We start from the raw sequence: 18815 nt of genomic DNA, 5'->3' as shown, positions 1-18815 counted from the left end.
TTTTGTATTTACTGGCATGATCAAGCACCTAGGGCTTCAGATTTTTACATATTTTTTACACAACAACTCTAATTTATCACTCTTTATTTTGTAGCAATGCTTAGACTTTCTTTGTCTCTCTCTCTCATAGCACCATAAAACAAGTCTGGCTTACAAGAGACAAAAAGGTCGTCCTATAACAGAATCCAAACAATCCTCAGAGAGTGACAGGAGAAGGGGGTTGAAACGGTCTGAGAGCATCACAATGGAATGCAAATGGGAGCTGTGGGTGTTTTGTGCGCGTATAAGTGTGTGTGTGTGTGTGCCTGCGGTTAGCTGTGTTTTCTTGCATCCAATTCTGTGTTTGTGTTCAGGAAAGCGAACTAGTAGAGATGCACTTCACATATTCTCATGGCCCTGAATTTTTATTGGCCTATCAACAGACAGAGATCAGGGGAGAAAAAGCCGCTGCAGCGCTGATCAGTGACAGATCAGACCTCCGCCCCCTCCATCACCCTGATCCTGGCTACGTGTGGCTGCCTCCTCGCTGCACTTTATGGTGCTGTCTGTCTGGCACCAGCTGAGGAGTGCAGGGGCCTGCCGTGCGATAAGGGCAGATTGAAACCAGCTGCTCACCTCCGCTCCTTCAGTGTCAGAACCAAAGCTCTGCTAAGCAGCTTGTATAGGATCAAATCATCATAGTCAGGGTTAGGGTGAGGGCCTAGCTCTACGTTACATTTTCTTTGATCTTCTGCTGCTACAAAACGTCTGGGTTAACTTGCCTGTATGGGGTTACCATTTGTGACATTACATTATTATCTCTTACGGTCCCCTGTTACCATTTTGTGTCGGTTTTCACCAGACCCGACAACAAACACGCAAAAAGCTCACCACTGACTCATATCCCAAGTTTGAAGACCAAGCCCTCTTACCCTCAGGAGCCCAACACTAAAACACAATCGAGGCTTGTTTCACCTCCCGATGGTGCGTTGAGGGAGATGCTGCCGTCACCCCAATAAAAGTCCAGGGAGGGAGTTCAGTGACTGCGGGGCATTTTTGTCTGCTTGTAAAAATCATCAAAAATTGAAGGAAGAAGCCAGACGTTGTAATTTGCCATTTCTGTGAGGGGCGTTGTTTTATATTTTTTTCTTACCGACCTCCAAAAGGGGCAGCGGTTGTCTTTGGCTCCACTTGCAGCCCTCATTTAGATTTAGAGGCTGTGATAAAAAGGAGGAAAACAGGGTTTTTCCGAGGCAACTCTGATCTGCCGTGATGCTGTACACAGGGCTCCTTAGGACATATGTAAAAGTGTGCATGTTTTGCAGGTTATTCTATTTAAGCTTTAATTCACCATCATGCTCATAAATTCCTTAAGGCTGTGCCTTGTCTTTAAGAAGCCTCGCCCGAGGCCGGAAATTGTCTGTGGTCACCCTCTTGCCAACCTCCCACCCCAACATATAGAAATCCAAAGACTTTACCATATGTATGTGTGCGCTTGCTCATGCTGTTGGGCAGATGCGTGATGTCGTTGTTTTTTTTCTCACATAAGTGCACACATGGTATGTCCTTTGTTATAGATAACCCGACACATTCTGAAGATGTAAAACGTGCTTTACCGAAAAAACAAAACAAAAGCTCACCTCACCGTTGCCCAGTGTGAAATCACCTCTGCATATGGGTCCAATCAGACCAGGGGATGCCCAGAGAAAATGTAGAAGTGTGTGCTGCCAAGGGTGAGCCAACAGTCACCACTTCCTTTATTCTTGACGCATGCCCCCATGTGATCCAAATTAACACATGGAACAGACACTGAGAACAACACTTAAAACATCCCAGTGGATCCAGGAAGCGGGTTTTCCTTGGACGGACCCATTTTGTGTCAGTTGCTATCCCCACTTTCTCCTCAGGCCTGATTTTTTTCCTCTGGGTAATTTACAGCTCCGCATGTGTCCTGATGCAACAGATTTCTTCGATGGAAAGACGAAGAAAAGCAAGCCTCCTGCTGATGCATCCTGCTGGTGTGAGACAGGCTCTTTGTGGAGTTATCTAGTTTAGTGTAATCCATTTCCCCCCACAAGCAGTACACTGACTTTGTGTTTGGACGGCAGATCTTTATATCTGGTCAAGTAATGCTGCCGCTCCAACACATACAGACACGAAAGGATTCATAAGGCCGTTAAGGTTATTTTGGTTTCGATGCTCTCATTCTTCCTCAGGATGATACTTTGATTGTTCTCTTCCCATCATGTGGCTTGCATCAGATTTTGTTCCGCGACACACATGAATGAAAAGCTGCCGGCAGACGCTGATTATTTCATATATTAGTGGCAAGCTTTCATCGCCCGCTTCTCAGACCTCCCAGCTGGCGGCCGCTGTCATTCCAACATTCCTAACCCTACTTAAGGTCTTCACACATGAAGAAACTCTGACACACAATCTTTTTCACCTGATTCTGAGCATTCTCCTCGTCGAGCTATGGGAATAATATTCAAGAAAATGTATTACTCAATTACATGTTATGTCTTGCAGTATCCAAAAAACGTCAACACTTCCACTCCAGTTCAGTATCTCATTCCTCAGCTGCAAGATGCAAATCCAGTGGGTCTGCGGTTTTCAGTATGTGTACATCTATCCTCCCTCTATCATTTTGCTGCCATTTGAGCCCACACGTCTTTTCTAGCTATTTAAGCACTTCTCAGCATTTCCTTTGAATAGAGCAACAAAGACGAATGTTGTCCCTGCAGTTTTATGAGCCTGTGTGGGCTTCTGTCTGTGACCCCACAGCCATGTTAAAGAAGTGGCCAAGATTGGACAGAGGAGCTGACTGATGTTTAGATTAAGAAAACAGTTGTCTTTTGTGGAAGGGAAAGAAAAGGTTCTGGCTGGACCCCTTTCTTTCTTTCTTTCTTTCTTTCTTTCTTTCAGATGATACAGATTATGAGTACTTGGAGGCAACTACAACTAGCTTTGACCATATATTAACGACAACATCTTCACACATCTTAGGTACCACTGGACTTTCTGTCTCAATAAATGTTATGAGCAGACCGAACACATTCATGAGGATTCCCAAGTTGGACTTTTCAGCCACATCCTAAACCAATAATCGGTGTATTATAATTGCTGAAACCTGTAATGTTTTGTAATTTTTTTTACAGCTCATGTTTTCATGAGGCTGAGAAAGGCTGAAGTACTGTGATCAAACTGCATGATTGAATATCTTATTTGTTGCTTAACCCTTTTCTTACATTGACCACAGATTGCAGTTGTGATTTACCTTTAAACTGTAAAAACAACAACAACAAAAAAAAATAATTTCTGCATCAGCAGAATGTTGTGACAGTTTTCAAGTGAATTCACATGGTGATTTCAAAAACACATTATCTGACGGGTTTTTATTTTCCTCTTTACTCCAAGACATTCAACTGCTCGTGTTTAAAAAAATAGTAAATAAAATACAAAGCCAATGAAAATACATAACCATAAAAATGTTGTAGGCCAATATACACAATATATGGCATCTCTACTTACGACTATGAGACTGTTTAGTGGAACTGAGATAAGAAATAATTTGTTGTGTTTTATTGAATGTGTTTCTGTACTTGGTCTTCCTGTTTTTCATAAATGTATTATCACTGTGGTGGAGTTACTGTAAGCCATGGAAACTCTAAACGGAATAGTTATGGAATTTTGTTATGAAACAAAAAAAAGTGAACCAAACATTTAGTCAGGATTTTTTATGAAACAGACAAAGCTTGGATTGTCCTGTCCTCTAATTTCATCAAAACAGTTCATATCAAGTAACAGGCCTGTCAGCCATATTCCTCCAAACTTAATGACTTACAGAAAATATACAAGCATCGACTTCCTTTTATCTCTGACTGAGGAGTTTCCGCTGACCTTGTTTTTTTTTTTTTTTTTATGTCAAAACTGAAAAGAACAAGATGTGTTTTTCTAACATGAGTTTCAGAGCAAATCCCTCATGCATTTTTCTTCAAAAGAGCTGAGTAATATTGGAGCAAAACAACAGACTTTTCTAATGGCTGTTTATGGTCTTAGAACAAATAAACAGTCTTTAAAATGAACTCTGTAACACTGATCAATGCTGGTTATGGGACAACTTGTCGAAGTAAGTTTGGTCTACACTGACCAGAAGTGAGAGAGCCCAAATTCATAAGGTGTGGTGTGGTTTGCTTTACAATAAACTCAGATTACTCTCTCTGCGGGACTAAAATCATGTGTGTAAGAAAGTGCTAACAAATGATGTCATAAAAAAGCTAGCAATGCTGTTACATGTTCCAGTGTTAACAGCAACAACATGAATGTCTCTCTCTCCCTCGCTTTGGTCTGATTCATTAACCATGCTTGAGGGTCTTTTATCATTCCATTATGCTTTGACAGATTTTTCATTGACTTTAAATCCCACGACAGTTGACCTAAACATGTTGATCAGAGTTCCTGTGAGGAACTTTTGGTTTGAGTTGTTTTTGGCACCCCCTGTGGACAAACAAGTCCTTCTTATTTCTTTGTTGATTTTGTCCTGTACATGTGGAAGTATTATACTTTAAGATAAAATCTCATCCGGCTTTTTTAAGAGAATCGTTGGCATGGAAATGATATAAAAAAAGGTTATGGGGTGGCAGTAGCCTGGCCGTTGGTACTCGCGCCCCATGTGCAGGGGCTGTGGTCCTGTGGGCAGGCGATCCGGGGTTTGAAGACACTATAGTCGGAAAAATGACTTTGCTGATCGATAACTGGGACCATTCGATGAGCATACAACTGCAGCATTACTCCAAGGCAGCAGTTTCAGACATTGAAAATAAATGTATAGAAATAATTAAACACTGACAATGAATGTATAGAAATACTTTATCTTAATCCTGATGGTATTCTGTACTTGTGTAGCTCATGGAGACCGTCTCTCATTATCCTAATTTCAGTGTGTTTTATAACCAGTCAAAACTTGTCAAAAGAGTTTAAATGAAAAGGTACAGTTCCTGTTCAAAAATCTTTTTATGCCAAGTTCAAACTGTCAGCCATCTTTCTCCTGTGGCTGCCTGCAGAGTGTCTTGCTGCTGTAAACTACTCTGTCTCGAACCTTTTGCCAACATCCTGGTGACCGTATTGTCAATTCCCACTTCACTTACTTGCAGTTTTCCAAATCCACATGACAGTCAGAGAAATCCTCCATAAATCTATTTACAAACACTAAAGTTTCAAAAGCCTCTTCATGAATAGTCTGATCGGTACAGCGCCCCTGACATGTTATGATGGCAGTGATTTCTGCTGTTATTGTTAGTGGGGTCAAATTGGTAGTGGTGTTTATTTTGGAAAAGCGGCACTGTGTTTATCGTGGCTTTTTGAAAGTGTTTTGAACAGCGCACCATTGTAAATATTAATGTCCACACTTCTCTCTGTGCTTGCTCTTGTCTTGCAGATATTGATGAGTGCGTTAATGAAACCATCTGTGGCAACCACGGCTTCTGCGAGAACACAGACGGATCGTTCCGCTGCCAGTGTGACCAAGGATATACCAACCCTCCAGGAGATATGAGCAAATGTGTTGGTCTGTATATTGATTTATTAATTTGATTTGCATGAACATGGACATTGCACAATGTACAATAATCGACATTCAGAAAAGTGTTTATATAGGTTGTTAGGCTAGTTTTCCTTGTGAAGTCTCTGATATGCTGAAGCTTCACCTCTAGTGTTTCTGTTTGTGGTAATTTTGAAGTTGATGAAATTAGACGGAGAAAGGGGAGCTAAGCCATGAAGAATCATATAAACAAGACAGACATTTTTATTTTTAATAAGGCTTTCCTTACAAAACAGACTGTACTAATTAAGGCTTTGTCATGGATGAAACTCTGTCTTTACTCTTGAGTGTTTGTTTAGAGTATATAATGATTCCAGTGGTTTTAGGGCTGAAGAGTTTGTATAAGACCAACTTATCCGCCAATAGGTGATGTAAGAAAGAATCATTGAGTGTAATGCAGCTGCACATATTGATATCTCTTTTTCTTAAAATTTGACAATTGGCAGACAAACTGAACAGAAGACAGCCCAGTACAGAGCGATGCTGGACACCAGTTGATAGGTGAAAGGAGTAAGATTTATAGCCATCATTTTTTACAAGCTGTAAGCGAGATGAGAGGAGTCATTTGATAGGTTGAAGTTGATACTGAAACTGAGTAGTTTTATGTAGGAAGATGTTAAATGTCAAATGCTTTGTGTAAGTCAAAGATCACAGCCCCCCACAGCTCTGCCTTCCTCCATTGATGCCTTAACTTTCTCTCTAAGGACATGTAGCTGTTTCTGTTAAGTGATTACTTCTCATTCCAAATTGCATATGGTTAGCAGCCAATTTTCAAATGCTTTGTCAATATGGAAAAGCTACTGATCAGCCTGTGGCACCTTGTTGCATGTCTGTGTTGTTTGGTAAAACCTTGGGCTTTTGTGGCTGCTTCGCTAACAAAATACTGATTGAGGGCCTGTGCCACGTCAGCTGGGCTCTGTAAGATTTTGTCTTTGACCTTTAAGTCAATTATAATACAATACACTTTATTGTCCCCTTAGGGAAATTTGTGTTGGACTTAACTTGCTGCCACACATTCAGCGGCTTCCCCTTAAAATTGCCTTTGTTATGGTATTATTTTGACCTGTTTTAAATATGTATCCATAAGGCCTTTAAGTAACTGTCACCATTTTCAACAACAGGGGTTGAGAAGAACGCCTTTGCTTTTCTCAGTTCTCATAATAACTTGTGTCTTTCTTTTATTCATTTTCATCTATCATGAGACAGTTAAGCATTTTTCAGATTATTAAGACATATATTTCTAAGCCATTTTCAACTAGTCCCAGCTTTTTATGGCTGTTTTCAAGACTTCTTGTTTGTTCATCGGGATGCCAAAGAATTAGCTAGAATAAGTAGTGAACCGTTTGCAGGTCAATCTGAGTAACAATAAGTCTTACCCTTATTTTACTGCCTTAGCAGATAAGTGCAGGGAAATGTTTTGCTAAAAAATCCCATAAAAGGTCCAAAACCAACAGCGGACTGATCCTGCTAACAAGTATTTTCAATGTAGCCAAGGCCTGACGTAAATTATTCCTCTGTGCCACAGAGCTCTATTGTTGTTCAAGAGCACACCAGTGAGTCACTCTGTTGTTCTAGTTGACAGAACATATTACACTCTTAGAAATGTGATGTATTGTGAGTCATTCCCACATACTAATGAGATATATGATAGAAAGGATTACTCACTCCAGCACCACTGCAGTGTGTGATCCTGTTTGAAATGAGTCCCTGATGAATGCTGCACTCGCTGCTGCTTGCTTAATCTGTGTTCTAAACTACATTGCTGGAAAATAATTAGGCCTTTTTTTTTTTTTTTTTTTCTTTTTTAGAAAATCACCTTATTTAGGAAGTTTACATTTCAATATGAAAAACAAAACAAAATGCTTAATAAATTCCTTATTTACAATCAACCTGAACAATTTCCATTAAGAAAAAAAAGGATGCCTGTTCAGAATTGATGCAAATGAAAAATAATGCTAAACCAAAGGAGGACAATGCAAATTAAAAAACATGCCCCAAAAAGCTTAACAATTGCACTAATAGCAAATGTTCTGCAAACACAAAATTAATGTAGTAAAAAAGCTCAGACTTGCTTTTGTTTTTTTCTTTGATAGCATTTGTGTGTTTTTTTTTAGCTTTGCCTGTCTTTCTGAATGTTCACGTTTTTGGAAAGAGCCGTGCTGCATAGTGTAGTATTAACATGATCGTCTCACAGCGAGAAAGATGACTTGTTCAAATGTGTCTGTGGAGTTCATGTTCTTCACAGTCCTTCTCTTCCCAGTCCAAAGACATGCTTGTTAGGTTCATTGGTGACTACAAATTGCCCTTAGGTGTGAGTGTGTGCATGAATGTGTGTTTAATGGAGCAGCCATTGATTGGAAACCTGTCCAGGATGGACCCTGTCTCTCCCCCACCAGCAGCTGGGATTGACTCCATTCCCCTGTGATCCCAAATGGGATGAACAGTCGTTAATGGATAGATGGAATTAGGCACCTGTTTCTTGAAGTCGTTAGGGCATTTGAAGTGTGCTTGCACTTACCCACCACCAGAGGGATTGACTCAGAAAGCTTAAAAAAAATGCACAAAAAAGAGCAGATTTGAACGATTTCCACTTTTTGAAATCACCTTGAAATCACCCTTCAAATAAGGTGTTTCCTTTTCCTTTCCATTTTCCAAAAATTTAGAGCATATGAAGAAATTAAGATTGATTGAATCCTCACAAAGACCTTTTATGTAACAAAAATAAACCTCTGGGTGATAAACAGTGATTACTTGCGGTGACCTTGCCATGACCTTGTTGAGCACATGCCTGTGTAATATCCTGTCTAACCCTCGCCCTCCTCTCCTGTCTTACTCAGACGTGAACGAGTGCGAGATGAGCCTGGCGCTGTGCGGGGAGGCCCTGTGTGAGAACTTTGATGGCAGCTTCCTGTGCATCTGCCCCAACGACAATGAGGAATTTGATCCCATCACCAGCCAGTGCCGCTCCCTGGGTAATAGAGCAGGACCAGCACTCACAGTGACTCACAGGACTTAATTCTCCATCCCATCACGGGGAGACGGAGTTTTCCCTGATTTAATGAGCCGTCTCTCATTATCCAAACAACGACGGTGCTGAGGTGGACAAGCCTTGCTTAGAGTATCTTATTTTGACCTGGCGGTTTCCATTTGTTTTATGGTCTCAGTTTATGGTTGGGTGGGATGCCTGCAGAAATTTGTATTAGACTAATCTCTTAAAGGAATGATGAAGCAACACCTCAAGTAAAGCCAAGTAAATACCCTGAGGGCCTAGTTACTGTAAACCCTCGTCCTAATCAAGACAAATAGGCATAAGGTGTTTCTGTTGGCCAGTAGCGCTACGATCATCGCTCTCGTTCGTACTACAATGATCTCAAGTGCTGAAGTTACAGATATGCAACATGTTGAAATCCCAGAATGACAAAAACAATCCTAATCAGTCATAGAAATATCATCACTTCTTCTCCTGCTTGATAGCCGTATGTGTACACGGATTGGGCATATTTACATTACTGAGCAACTCACCCTCAGCAGGGATGTTTTTCCTTCTGCCTAGGCACTAAACCCCAACTATGCCTTTGTGTACCTTTTTGCCACATTCCACTGTTTGCTTTTGACGTGTGTTAATCAATCATGTGAGAGTGAATGGTGTGTTGACTCACATGCCAGTGTTTCCATTTGGCTAAGCCAGCAGCTTAAGGGTAAAATGCCTGAGCTCAGTCCTTTGGACGAATGAGCGGGCTCAGCAGTGGCATGCGAGGGAAATGCAATACTGGCTGGAGGCATTTGGACGCTGCCTGATGCTTTTACTGTCTAATGATGTACAGTACAACTAATGTGTTTAATCTTCTGTGACCTCAGCTATGACTTCAGAAATTTTGGGCTGATTTGTACCCAGTCCAAGACCGAAGTCGCTAAGGGGACAGACTGTGTATAGTACCGTAACGTATCGTAACATTCCGTACCATAACGTACCATATCGTGTCCCATCCCATCCTATCATCATTCCCTATTATATGGTATCATACTGTATCATATCATATCGTATTGTACTCTACCATATCCTAACATATCCTTTAGTGTCATACATGAAAAATAGTTATGATAATACTTGAGCACAAGGATATTTTATCTTCTGAGGAGGATTTGTTGACTTTGTTGGTTTACCTGCATTTCCAAAATTGAACCAACTTCACAGGTGCTTTTCTTTACCTTACATTAGTTGTACTGTACATCATTAGACCTTTAACCTTCTCACCCCAATCAAATGCTGTCTTTATTCATTTTACAGATATCAACCCCAACCCCGCTGCTAAGGATCCTCCGTCAAGTCACTTACCCGAAGAGAGGAAAGAGTGTTACTACAACCTAAATGATGCAAACTTCTGTAACAACGTCCTGTCTCGTAACTCAACCAAGCAGGAGTGCTGCTGCACGGTGGGAGCAGGATGGGGGGACAATTGTAATATCCACGCCTGTCCTGTCCCAGGAAGAGGTACGACAACAGCCGGATAATAAACCCCTATAAACACAATACAATGAGATCGTGTTACATCCTCTTCTAAACTGATGAAGACATGTTTTTGTGTTCCAGATGATTATAACCAGTTGTGCCCTCACGGCAGTGGATTATTACCCCTTCATGTTTCCTCTACACAGAGTCTGGGAGAACAGCGCCCTTACATAGGTACTCTTACATTCATTTAATTTTTTATTTATATTCTTGATAGATAGACAGATAGACAGATAGATAGATAGATTGACAGATAGACAGATAGACATAAAACAACGCCACATTCACGAAAACTTCTCAACAGCTCGCCGGTACTTAAAAGGGATACCTGCCTGCATACCTGACTAACTGCTTTAACCGCAGTGTGTCCTGACAGATGCTTACAAGAGCAGCGAAATAATGACATAAAGCAGGTTGCAGTGGTTTTAAGAAACAGTGTTAGGTTGCTAATTTCTTGCTTTCCAGCTCACTTACGTAACACCTAAGTGTGATTCTCTTCTTTCCTCAGATGCAAACGAGTGTGAGATGTTTGAATCAGACATTTGTAAGAACGGACAGTGTTCCAATCTCTTCTCTACCTACACCTGTTACTGTCGCTCCGGTTTTTACTATGACAACATCCGGCTGGAGTGTGTGGGTAAGACAATACATCATCCATCCATCCAACCATCTGTTGTAGTTTTAAACACTTGTAATCATCCATGTAACAACAACATCTCATCTGAGATGGCATCTTTTTTCATGAAATGGGACTTCACTTTACTTGGTGTTTTTTTTTTTTTTTTTTACAAAAATGACATTTCCCATCAACCTCATGGGTTTGAGGTTGCATTTTTTTTTTAGTCCCATATGCTCTTAAATATATTTTTAAATAATCTTCAGACAGCCATTTTTTTTAGATCTGACTTGATGGATGCTGCTCCATCCATCTATTTTCTATACATTTTTTTGCTGGAGCTGATCCCGGCTGTCATTGAGCGGAGTAAACCCTGGACTGTTCGCAGTCACCTAACGAGCGTGTCTTTGGACTGTGGGGGGAGGATGCTGCACCTAAATGATTAAAACTGTCTGTTGTATAATAATTCATGATTCATTAATTCCCTTTTGCCTCTCTTTGTAAATGTTTTTCAGACTATGATGAGTGTGGATTTGGAAATGCCTGCGAGGACGGAGTGTGCGTGAACACAGCCGGCTCTTTCAACTGTTTCTGTAGTCCTCCATTAGTCCTGGACAGCACACAGCGACGCTGCAGAGGCCTCAACTCCACAGAAGGTGTGACAGCACACAAAGATTTTTGTGTTCACTTTAGTAGTCGTAGAGTTATAATCCGGTTGGTTTCAGAGCTTAAGAGCAATGTATGACTCAAACGATTGATTACTGGGTTGATGACAGAAAAATCAGGAAGCAATAACTTACATAATAATCACGTCATTTGAATTACACAACTATGAAAAACATCTTGAGATTGTAGCCGTTGAAATTATATGATTTTTTTGTTCCTACTTGGATGCCATTACGTTACGATTACGATTAGTCAGGCAAACAAGGCGTTTTGAATATTTGAATTAATGCATATTTTGTATCTGCATGTACAATAGACTTTCAATTTGTCCCATGTTTATACTCACACATCTTTGTGTAGGCTAGTATTCCGACTTCCGAGAGTTATTTTTTGGAGCAGTAAAAGTTCAGTGGACAATATATACGAAGTTGTGTTCACTTGTTTTTGTGCAGAGATATATATATATATATTTAATGTGTGTGTTATTTCAGCCTCATGGTGAATCTGCTTACTCTTTGCCTCAGAAACTCTCGAGCCTGATAATGATGTGCACATGGAAATCTGCTGGCAGCGTCTGCAGGGAGACAACATTTGCTCCGAGCCCCTCCAGGGACGCAGGACTACGTACACCGAGTGCTGCTGTCTGTACGGTGTTGCGTGGAGTGGACAGTGTGCCTTCTGTCCCAGTAGAGACTCTGGTGAGAAACACTATTCACAGATTTCCATCTTTGCTTGAAGACATCCTTGTGATTAATATCAAGAATATAACTTTGGCCTGTTTGATTTCGTTTTCAGAGGACTACGCTATAATGTGCAATCTGCCTCGGAGGGGAGGAACAGACAGTCTACGAGAGCGGGCAGGATATGAGTATGGTATAGAGGGGCCTGAGGATCCTGTTCCTCCTTACTTTGATAGTTACGGCAACCCTGCAGAACCATATGACATCCTCGACAACGACTACAACGTTCAACAGCCACCGGTCCGTGTCCCTATTCATCGACCACGGGAGCACAGCCCACGACCAGTGGATCCATATTCTGGTGGGTTTAAGCACCTTAAGAAGACACTGAAAATGATGTGTGTAACCTGATTATAGAGTTCAATGACATAAAAAAGGTTTCTTGGCTTGCTCTCAGGTCTTTAATAGTGCCCTGTTTCTGCTGCAGAAGGCAGCTGCTTCGGTTTAAAACACTTATCAGTTTTGTTTCAGCAAACAGATAAGGTCAGTAACTAGCGGGTGAACTTAGTGAAGCATTATGAAGCTAAATGATTGCAATCCCCCCCCTCACCAAGTCAGTAATTGCAGGTTTTAGATTAGATTTTGAATATAGCACTTCTAGTTTTGTTTCATAATGTAGCCCGTCATATGGTAGCTACATGTAAAACATTTTAGCTGCAATATTTTCAGTATCTCTGTAAAGGTGTTTTCTTGAGATAATCTCTTTCTAAATATTGTTCTAAATATATATTAAAATAAATGTTCAGAATATATAATATTCTAAATATGTTAAATGAAAACAAACAAAAAGATGTGTATTTAATTTTAGTGTCTACTTATTAAACTGGTGGCGTACTCTTCAGGAAACCTTGGAGAATGTGCAGTTCCTACATAATGACTTGAGGCCGGCAGGAGATAAGGGATACCGTCCTTGACCTTAATTCTCGAGAGAATCTATACTTGACTCTGATATGTTTAGATTATGATCAAGAAGATTTTTTTCATGTGTATTTTCTCACACATTTTTGTGTCCAATCAGAACGCTACGAGGGCTTTGAGGGTCTCCGGGCAGAGGAGTGTGGAATCCTGAACGGATGTGAAAACGGCCGCTGTGTGCGCGTGCGAGAAGGCTACACGTGCGACTGCTTTGATGGTTATGAATTTGACTTAAACAAGATGGCCTGTATAGGTGAGTCTTTTATTTTACTGCTGTACAGTCCACCCACATCAAAAGTCATTGTTCCAAGTGAACTGTCCCATGACCTTTCTGGATTCAATAGGAAATCATTCAACTGCTTTAATCTGGTCTCAAAATCTTGTCTTGAATCTCCAAATCAAACCGCAGACAACTCATCCCTCAGGTTTTAAGCCTGTTGGAGTCGGGTGTTGGATCAGTTTCAGTGAGGTAACTGTTGATGCAGTATATTATCAAGCTCAAATAGAAGCTTTGGATTTAACAGCCTTGCATGAAGTTATATTTTATGGAAAACTAATGAAAGCAGTGCACTCCTCGAAACCACAACATGTTGCCCTTTGGTTTAAAATTCCCCAGTCACACTCTGCCAAGAGTAAGAAGGCCTTGACTCTCCTCCACTCAGTGTGTAACAGGAGATTTATTATCCTTTAAGTGTACTTTGTTTGTTTTGTGAGAAATTGAGACTGTCCTGATGTAATGAAATCTTTGATTACAATTTTCAGTCTGAATTCGAGCCTATCAGCTCCAAGGTCAGACTTTTTCACAGAAGAAAGAGAAGGAATTCAAGCGCTGTGGAAACATATGGGAGCTGTGCAGCTCTCTCCATGTCTTTTTTTTTTTATGAATATCACCACAATTTCCCCTGCAGAGCATGACGTAAACAGAAGGAGGGTCATTTAGGACTGACTGCTACAAAAATGACAATCAGACCTCCCATACTTAAAAGGGGAAAGAAAGATCATCTGAAGGCCAAAAGGAAACAAAATCCCACGCATTGTTACTTTAACCATCATTCTGACCGGCTCAAAGCAGGAGACAGCTGATATTTAGAGTTCAAATTGGATACAGTCGACACGCACCATTACGACGTGTTTGATTTAAGATATACAAGAGGAAATATTACAAAGCATATTGTTCGTGTTCTGGAAATGCCTTGCTCCACTGTTTGGGGTCAGAAGATTGGAAAAACGTGCAGACAGACCATTTTTGTATTTGTGACATTTTATAGTTTGCACAAAGCAACTCTGTTACCTTGGGTCCATTTAGCTGGAGTAGATCTTCTCATCAAATGATCTTCAGCAGCATAAGGACTTCTCTCAGGTTTGTGTAACTGTAGAGAGGTGCAACTACCACTGACTGTAACAGTCATTCATCCTTCAGTAAAGTCAGACATGCTTATTGGTCAATGAGAAATGGAATGCACTTATATGGTGCTATTCTGATGTTCTGTTCACACACTAATGACAGACAATACTGTGCAAAGTGCCCATCAGTATGAACTAATCCCATTCGTACACATTGACACGCCATTGGCTGGGCCATTGGGAGCGATGTGGGGTTTAGTTCTGGAGCTGGGATTGAACTGCCACCTTCAAATTAAAAGACAATCGGCTCTTCAACCGAGCGACAGCTGAAAAAAGAAAGCACCTATTTTTGTCTGCTCAATGGGAAAGAGAATCACGAGGCCTGATGACAGAATATAATCATGATACTTAGGTCTCCGTCAGAGGATATATTCTGAGTATTCAAATAAAATTGCTATAAAAAGCAAATTACTAAAGGAAAATGTGGTAAACATCTGACAAACTGAGCAGCATTGATGTAAAAAACAGACATTAATGTTGACATGTAAGACAGCACAAAGCCCCTTTTACATAACAAACACATAAGACACATAAAGAATTAAGAAGCCATCTTTTTTTGATCATCTTCGTACCAACCCCACTGACAATAACCTTGGACCACTGCTGGCCTCCCCACAAGAAAACTCATGCGCAAGCACCACCTAGTGGACTGACATAGCAACACTTTTCACATAGTTTAAATATGAACACAATTTACTTTAACAACTTATGTAGTAAAGACGATACCGTAAATTCCGGACTATTGAGCGCACCTGGATATAAGCCGCACCGGCTAAAAATAAGTAAATAAATGTATTTGTACATATATAAGCCGCACTTGATTATAAGCCGCAGGTGTCCACGCTATAACAAGAGCTATTTACACAGACGTAGGCTACCGGTAACATCCGCAAATACTGTAGCGTCCGTACGGACGTTAAAGGACGACGAGAGCGTTCAAATAATAACTTTTAATAACCCGACCACTGTCGGCAGTGACCACGCCGTTTACAGCAGAGAGCAACATAACTTGCCGTAACAATCCAACTCTCTCCCCCAGCGTTCTCTCATACAGCCACTCAACACGTTCTCGCTGGTGCATTCACTGACTCTCCACATAATCGGAATTATGAACACATTATCAACTACTGACTTTACAACATGAACCGTTACAATACGAAGCCTAGCCGACGGTGTCTGTAACACGGCTGATGAAAAAGATGACCGTAATATATTTCACAAGAAAAAGTCCATCCATTCACTGCCTCAGAATGACTTCATTACTCACTTCCTCAGTCTCTGTTGTCGCTGTCAGTGTCATCTTAACGTGCAGCAGCTCTGTTAGCTTCTTTGACAGCCAGGTCGATCGCCTTTAACTTGAAAGCTACATCATATGTATTTCTCCGTGTGTTTTCCATCATGAGGGTGCGTGCATGAAGCGCAAAATGACTGATATTAAGATCCGACGTGACGATGTCAAATGTTTTTGCGGCAGAAGCTCATTGTCCCCCATAAAAAATCCATGCATTAGCCGCACCGGAGTAGAAGCCGCAGTGCTCGAAGTGTGAGAAAAAAGTAGCGGCTTATAGTCCGGAATTTACGGTACTTATTATTTGTGTACAATAAGCAGCGATACTATGATGTCAGACCAAGATGAGTAATAAATCATCTTATTTATGGAGTTCAAATTAAAATGTATTTTTATTTAACATAACATTGTCCTTTTTTAGCCTTTATTTAACCGGAGAATACTTACGGTAAACACAAACTCTTTTCCAAAAGTTTTCCTGGCTAAGACAAGGCCTTTAACTTTATTATGACGTTTTGATTGACTGAATTAATCAATGGAAGTTTTAAAAATGAAGATGTTAGGGGGGAGAATAAAGGGAGAGAGAAGAAGAAAGAGGGATGAAGCAGAGAGAAGGGAGAGAGGGAGGGTAGAAGGTAATCTCCTTGAAAGAATATAGGGGTAGAGGAAGGGGACGGAAGGTAGAAAAAGTGGATTTGGTAAGGAATCAGAAAAAAGTGAAGAAAGAATTAGGAGAAAAGACGGAGAGGAAAAATGAAGAGGAGACATTAACGAGGGAGAAGGGAAGGATTTCAGGACTGCCAAAAAGTTCTGTTCCTGCCATAGAGCGGCACATGTGATGCAGGCAGCTGTTTCAGCTGTGCGAGCTTCCTGCTCAGTAACCTCTCATGTCTCTTTCTCCTGTAGACATAAACGAGTGTGAGGACATCAGTGACAAGGTGCCCTTGTGTGAAAACGGGCAGTGCACCAACACAGAAGGATCCTACAAGTGCACCTGCTCGCCGGGCTTCGTGGCCTCTGCCAAACCGCACAAATGCATACCGGCCATCCCAGAGTCGCGGCCCACGGACACAGACAACTGAGACAGAGACTGTTGGAGTGCTGGCTTCTCCTGCTTCCCCCCTTTCTCCTGAGGGCCCGGCACTAAACCTCCAACAGTAACGCTGAGACGTCCAAACATTTTCCTTACAAACGCACATAAATACAAAAGCACACACACATTTATTCAGAAGAGAACACACTACAACCCCCCTCAAACACACCCAAGAGGACCAGCAATTGTGCAGTGAATGTATTCCATGGGATTTAGTATTCACCAGATATCCATTGCCTTAAAGGGATTTTGTGGACTGATCTTTTTTATTCAGTAACCCCAGGCAATTTGATATGCAGATATACTTTCCATATTATTTTCTCTGTCACTTTTTTGTGTTGTTATTTATTTCATTTACATGACGGGCCTCTGCAAAATGAGAAAGCAATGTATTTCAGAGGGCTACTTGATTCCTTTATTATGTGTCTCACCAAGAGACAGTGTGGGAAGATAATTGTTGTGTTTTGTTTGGTTTTTTTTGTAGAAGAAGGAATGTCACCCATAAATCAGCTTGTGCTGGTTACCCATACAGTCCTTTGAAGTAGCATTGGCCTTGGACTGAGTTGATGCCAGAGCTGACAAAAAAACAAAAAAAAATCAAGAAATTCAAAGGCAAAGATTTTGCTTTCTGTTCTTCAAGATCAACGAGCAGAGCTGAACTGAAGAATCTTTGGAGCAAGATCTCGGAGGTCACACTCAGCCACACTAACATCAAACATTTGAACGTGGACCTGGGAAAGACTGTAGATGTATATTATGGTTTCTGTTATGTTATAAAGAAAAAGGTGCAATAGGTAAAACCTGCCTTCCTGTGTTTGACAACAGTTTACAATCACAATAACCCTGCTAATTTTCTACGCTTAAAAAAACACATAAACAACAACTTATCAGAGTTTGATTCTGGGTTCTATCCTAACCTCTAAAACTACAGTAAGGAAAGTTTAAATACCTACAAATATCACAGCTTAAAGTGACAGATTGCATTTATGGGCCATAGTTACACAGGCACTGCATGTCTCTCATCAGACCATTCCCATGTCTGCATCTCCAGATGGAGCGTTACACAAAGGCTTTGTTGGAGAGCACTGGTATATTTTGTACAGATCTAGTACTATGTATTATTTTTGTTACATATTCTCTCTTAATGCATTATAGCACAAACAATATTTCTTTGACATAAAGCATACAATGTAAGACACATCTGGCATTATAGCTTTATAGATTTATACATGTCTGTACAAATGTTTTTTTAAAGCTGATCTTTTTTTTGTGTGTGAGGAGAGTGGCTGACACTGTACCAGAGGAACTGTGTGTATACCCTGCCCTGTGGAGCAGACAATGAAATATATTTTTTTGGAAGTGGCAGCACTGTTCTAATCACAGATATGTTGTCTCTTCATTAGAAAGACAATGCTTTTCAAATGCAAGCACCGACGTCTGTACATCACAAGTTTTAATCTGAAACATTACTTCTCTTAGCCACTGTTGGATTCTATTTTATGAATGTACCACAACGCTTGGGGTTATTATGAACTCTGCTCGCACCTTTTTGTCTGTTACAGACAGGTTGAAGAAAACAACAGCATCATGGACTGAACTTCTCTCAAGAAATCTTAGTAGTGCAGAAACATAAAGTCTACTTGAATAAAGTGTGTCCCTATCATGCATTCATAATCTATAAATTCCCAGCTGTAAAAAATGTTTCCACTTTTCCTGTTCAGATCATCGCCATAAGCGGACCAGAAGTCGGATGTTTTGATCAAAGTTGAAATATTTAAAAGCCTTGCGAACCCACAAATTGAGATCAATGTCTCCTGGTAAAGCTGTGGTCATTTAAAATATCATGCTCATACATTATGTTTACCTCTTGACTGTAATCTCTATCAGTCATTAAAATAAAAATGTAAAAAATATCAGTCTCTTTGAACAATTTCTTTCAAAAAGGCACTGCGCACACAATAAACTTAACATGTATATATTCAGAAAAAATAACTGAAGTTATAGT

At 40.5% G+C, this 18815-nt stretch overlaps 1 protein-coding gene across 1 annotated transcript in view; it reads left to right on the top strand.

The window, feature by feature from the left end:
* LOC306840365 (latent-transforming growth factor beta-binding protein 2-like) overlaps positions 1-18705 on the top strand; it is an 87968-nt gene extending 69263 nt beyond the window's left edge. The window contains exons 32-41 of the mRNA XM_079369597.1: positions 5417-5545; positions 8416-8550; positions 9867-10070; positions 10170-10262; positions 10597-10725; positions 11220-11360; positions 11895-12068; positions 12166-12411; positions 13129-13278; positions 16624-18705. Of these exons, the coding sequence (XP_079225723.1) occupies positions 5417-5545; positions 8416-8550; positions 9867-10070; positions 10170-10262; positions 10597-10725; positions 11220-11360; positions 11895-12068; positions 12166-12411; positions 13129-13278; positions 16624-16799 (1577 nt within the window). The 3' untranslated portion in view covers positions 16800-18705. The remainder of the gene's footprint in view (positions 1-5416; positions 5546-8415; positions 8551-9866; positions 10071-10169; positions 10263-10596; positions 10726-11219; positions 11361-11894; positions 12069-12165; positions 12412-13128; positions 13279-16623) is intronic.
* The last annotated feature ends 110 nt before the right edge of the window (positions 18706-18815 follow it).

Source organism: Symphodus melops (assembly GCF_947650265.1).
Source record: "Symphodus melops genome assembly, chromosome: 19".
Classification (NCBI taxonomy): Eukaryota; Metazoa; Chordata; class Actinopteri; order Labriformes; family Labridae; genus Symphodus; species Symphodus melops.
Note: the sequence above shows the minus strand (reverse complement) of the source record. Positions and strands in the feature narration are given on the sequence as shown.